At 42.7% G+C, this 4,701-nt stretch overlaps 1 protein-coding gene across 1 annotated transcript in view; it reads right to left on the reverse strand.

Moving 5' to 3' along the window:
* Positions 1-2,871: 2,871 nt before the first annotated feature.
* SARC_05890 (hypothetical protein) overlaps positions 2,872-4,701 on the reverse strand; it is a 4,162-nt gene continuing 2,332 nt past the window's right edge. The window contains exon 5 of the mRNA XM_014300232.1: positions 2,872-3,923. Coding sequence (XP_014155707.1) covers positions 3,033-3,923 — 891 coding nt within the window. The 3' untranslated portion in view covers positions 2,872-3,032. The remainder of the gene's footprint in view (positions 3,924-4,701) is intronic.

Below are 4,701 nucleotides of genomic sequence, written 5' to 3' on the forward strand. Positions count from 1 at the left end.
ATATTATGTTATACACTTGCCATTGTGTTTACATCTTGTTGCATCGTGATATGCGTGTCTATAAGTATGTTTATATGCACGCAATATCAGATATACCTACGATTGTTCTTGCTCGAATTGAATTATAGATATATATCTATTTCTTTGCTTCTGTGAATATGTACGTGGGTACGACGTGCACATATATAAGTGCTTGTGTATGCTACTCACTCAGCATCTGTGTGTGCATATGCAACATGACCAATTTTCGTAGATTGTTGGACCACATGGATTGCCAGTTTTGGAAAAGGAACAAACACACGATGGTAAATCAGAGATTCTCGCCTACGCGGATGGGGAATACGAGTAAGTTTCCGGATCAAAACTACTAAGCTCGATGTGTCTACTATTCCAGCGAGGAATCATATTCGACCGTTTGTCAATATGTTTGTTAGGTAGCATCGTATACACTAGCTTTCCATGATAAAATGTAAAATATGTGCATTACGTCGTGCCTTTTGCGGTGGGTGCTTTTCTATTTATTGCAATATTGCGTGTGTTAATATTGTATACGATTTTGATATATTGCTGATGTCCTACGGGTTTGCTAATTCACGTTCCATTGCATATGACCACACACTCTTCCATGCAGATACTGTTTCGATAACACCTGGTCAACACACACGGCAAAGACTGTGATGTTCGCAATGCAACGCGACGATGTTGTCGTAGGTGTTGGGGAGGAAGAAAAAGGTGAGTAAGTTACTGTTGCAAAGGACTCTGGTTTATTTTAACATGTTATCCAACTTTTTATATAAACAGAGTTTTAGCTGAATTGTAATTTGAGTCGTTCCTGAACATCCGTTGAATAGATGGTAAAACTCACCCAGGCAAGGTAGTCCTTGCGTATGTATAGTGCTGCCTGTTACTCAAATTTCCGCTTCTTCATATTCGCTGGCAAAAGCGAATGATATGTCTATCACTCAGTGGTACAGTGCCTAGTCAATGCGTTGTCTCCGGTTCTTTTATCTGACCCAACTGGACTACTCTCTCACCGAGTCGTCCATTGTATATTCGTCTGCTACTCACCAATCTGGCCTGTCTAGTTCCGTTTGTCACGGGGTTGTACAATATTGTCGTCTTCTACTCGTTTAATCTGACCCTCATGGACGTGTCTATCACTGACTCGTATAGTGCATATCGTCGATCGTATTCTACCCACTTGAGTCGTGGAATGCATACCATGCATCGTCTGCTCACTTGTCTGACTCACTTAGACTATTCTGTTGCTGCTTCGTATAATCTATATCACTTTTCGCCTCCTGCTCTTTTCCTTGACCTACATAGATCAATATGTCACTCAGTCGCACAATGTACCCTTTGTCGCCTACACATTATACCTAACCTACGTAGATCAAGAGTCGACATTACGAGAGATGGTCGCAGAATTGCAGTATAAAGTCACAGCCTGTCGGCACGAGCAAGAGTTCATGGACATCCGGTTAGCACTACATAAGAAAAGTGAGTTAAATACTTCCTGTTACTTGCACATTGCACGAACCAATAGCAAGCCAGCTGATTAGTTGAGGATAAAAATGAGCGTGGTGGCCCGTTGCAATCATGTTAGCTGCAACAAATAGACAGCGTGTAATTTCATTTGATTTGTGTAATCAATCACGCGCACTCTCATCTATACTAAACCTCGTCTCGTTTGTACCGCGAATTCTCGTTTCAACTGTTGCAAGGCCATATGGTGTGGTTAGTCTCACTGCTGAAGATGCTTCGGTGTTCATGCTTAGCTTTTACAAGCCAGAATTCGATATTCCAATACTGTTCTGACGACTGCGTTCCATTATGACGCATTTATACCTGGAACTTGTGTCCTTACATTATATGTAAGATTTACATCGCTACATTTTGTCCCAACTTGAATTGTTGTACAAATAATACTCCAGCTACGGACAATACCAATCAGATGCTACTGATGTGGTCTATATTTGAATGCGCTGTGATGGCCGCTCTGGCGATTATGCAAACGTTTCACATCAAGGTAAACCGAGCACAGAATGGTGATTTTCCATAAAGCGTTTGTTTCGGAGTCTTTCTCAGCCAGTGTATTTAAAGTGCTTGTATTTTGCGAATGTGCAATAACTACGTGGCCCGAATACAATAGGATATTTGTTCCGGAGCCCAATGGCCTGAGCAGGTTTTCCAAGTAGCTCATTTTCTTTTATTTTTATCACGCATAGCGAATGTTCGAGATCAGGACACTGGTGTAGTCAAACAAGTAGTGCCTACTACAAGCACCGATTTCGTCAGACGGCTAAGTAAAGCCAGCTTCGGGGACTGAAAGCCACTGCTGGGGATATTCATACAGGAGAAGTCAGGAGGGCAGTGATTTTGTATGTATATGTCTCCATCGAGGCACAGGCCTGCAACGCAGTATCAGGCGAATACTCTGATCATGTGCAGGCCTCGGAAGAGAAAAAATAGTTTAGGCGACAATGTAGTTGCAGAAATATCAGCGGTACCTGCCCAACAGGTACATGCTAGCAGTAGCATGCCAAGATGACTTCATCTCAGCTAGGGATTTACAGAAGTATAGTATCTACAGAAGTATGATATCGTTATACACATCAAAGCAGTGCCTTAGATCCGATACGTATGGAGAGTACGTTTATGAGCATGTGTGTCAATCTCGAGTGTATCAATGTCTCAAGAGTGTAGTCGAATGACCTCCACTTGAACTTAGATCGAGAACAAGACACTATTCGATCTCGACAACAGAAGAGAACTTATCAGTTGCCATTCATGTGTGGTTGTAATATTCCGATACCAGGAGTCTGCATGCTTTGACATGCACAAATAAATTCCTTTAGCATACTTACACAGTATCGCATTATGCACATTTTATTCTCGACGTTATCGTACAATGACAATTACATACCCCTCCTTGAAGTTTAAAATCTATAGTCACAGCTTTCAGCGACCTACAATTCTAACACCCCTACCCGAGCTTCAGTACAACTAAGTTTTGGGTAGATTGTCTGCACTCATGCACTTATTCTACTTTGTCCGAGAGGTGCCTGCACCATCACCGAGCGTCGTTTAGTTGGGGTTTTCGGGAACACCTTCACTGTCTCCTTAACCGGGTTAGAGGCTAGTTTTCCCTCATCCAGACGCTGTGCCTGAGGGTTCAAGATATGATATATATCAGTTCTGTCGTCATCTCGAGCTTCGTTGCCGTCAAAAAAGGCACCCTTAACTAGGTCCAAACGGCCCTCAAATATCTTCGTACACGACACAACACCTCCACGGTCGCCACATCGGTTGTTGTGGAAAGTTCCGGATAGGAAGATCTTGCTCCATTTCGGCATATTATTGACCGCTACAACCCCTCCTCGGCCTGTATCGGCGATGTTGTTAGAGAAATTACCCCTAAGCTCTAAATCAGACTTTAACTCTACGATACGGATTACAGCGCCTCGTCCACCGGCTCCCGTGTCGAGTGCGAGGTTGCCAGAGTATTCCCCATCGAGCACTAGAGACCCATTGGCGACCATTTTGAAGTGGATAGCTCCACCATCAGCAGCCAGATTGTCGTGGAAAGTGCCGTTGATGTACACATGTCCGTCAATCCAGTCCGCGAACAGTGCACCCCCTTCCCCGTGTTCGGAGCCAAAGGGAAAGGGGTACACGACCGCATTACGATCCCAGAGCCCCCCAATGTAGACGTGCGAGTTGGCGCTGACGTAACCCATGGAGAAAGCACCGCCTCCAAACACCTCACGCCTATCGCCCACCATGTTATTAACGAATCGGCAGTCGTCGTCGATGGTGACGTTTCCGGTAGTCCAGACAAAAATTGCTGACCCACGGTGGCGCGAAAAAAAGTTCTGAAAGGACGTGTTCTTGAGCTGTAGCGAGATCCAAGCATAGAAATCCTGTGCGGAAAAGGGAAGTGAATTAGAAGTGAACACCACAAAAGTAGCAGTGGTCAGATGATAGACATTCGTTTGAAGCCAAGTATCAACCATGTAAATCAGAACGAGCTTAATGTAAGTCAGAACGGGCTTTGAGTCCGTTTTATTCATCCACACGCAACTTAGTTTTTTTCTATCGAGTATGATCCATAGTTGTAGATCTCTAATTCAAATATAGACATATTATTCCCCCCAAGATGTATCAATGAAAGAATTCTCTACACCTCTCCGTTTTTCTACTATACGTTGTACGGAAATCTGTTGCTCAGTTCATGGATGCCCCGTAATCATATACAATGTCACGTGAAAATATGGTGCACACTCCATTGTGATATTAAGTATGTGCAAGTTTGTGGGACCCTGACAAGTGCACAAGACTCCCATATCGCAGCAGTTTTACTTAATCCATACACACCTGTACCTATGTGTGCTGAAATCTATGTGGAGGAATATACATGCGTGTCATTGCTACAATGTACCAAGTCTAGAACTAGGCACAACAAATACATACATGCATTGAAAACGAAACCATACATTTTGAGTGGTATTCGTGTCTGTAATTGACATATTGAAGGTCGAAACTATGTTTCTTATAATCTGTACGCGATGATATTGGTAGTTACACATGAATACACAATATCATTGGAATATATATCCACATACATTCAAGAAAGCTCAAATATGACGACACGTATATATGTATATATATATAATATATATATAATATATACATAATATA

This window comes from Sphaeroforma arctica, assembly GCF_001186125.1.
Source record: "Sphaeroforma arctica JP610 unplaced genomic scaffold supercont1.398, whole genome shotgun sequence".
Taxonomy (NCBI): Eukaryota; class Ichthyosporea; order Ichthyophonida; genus Sphaeroforma; species Sphaeroforma arctica.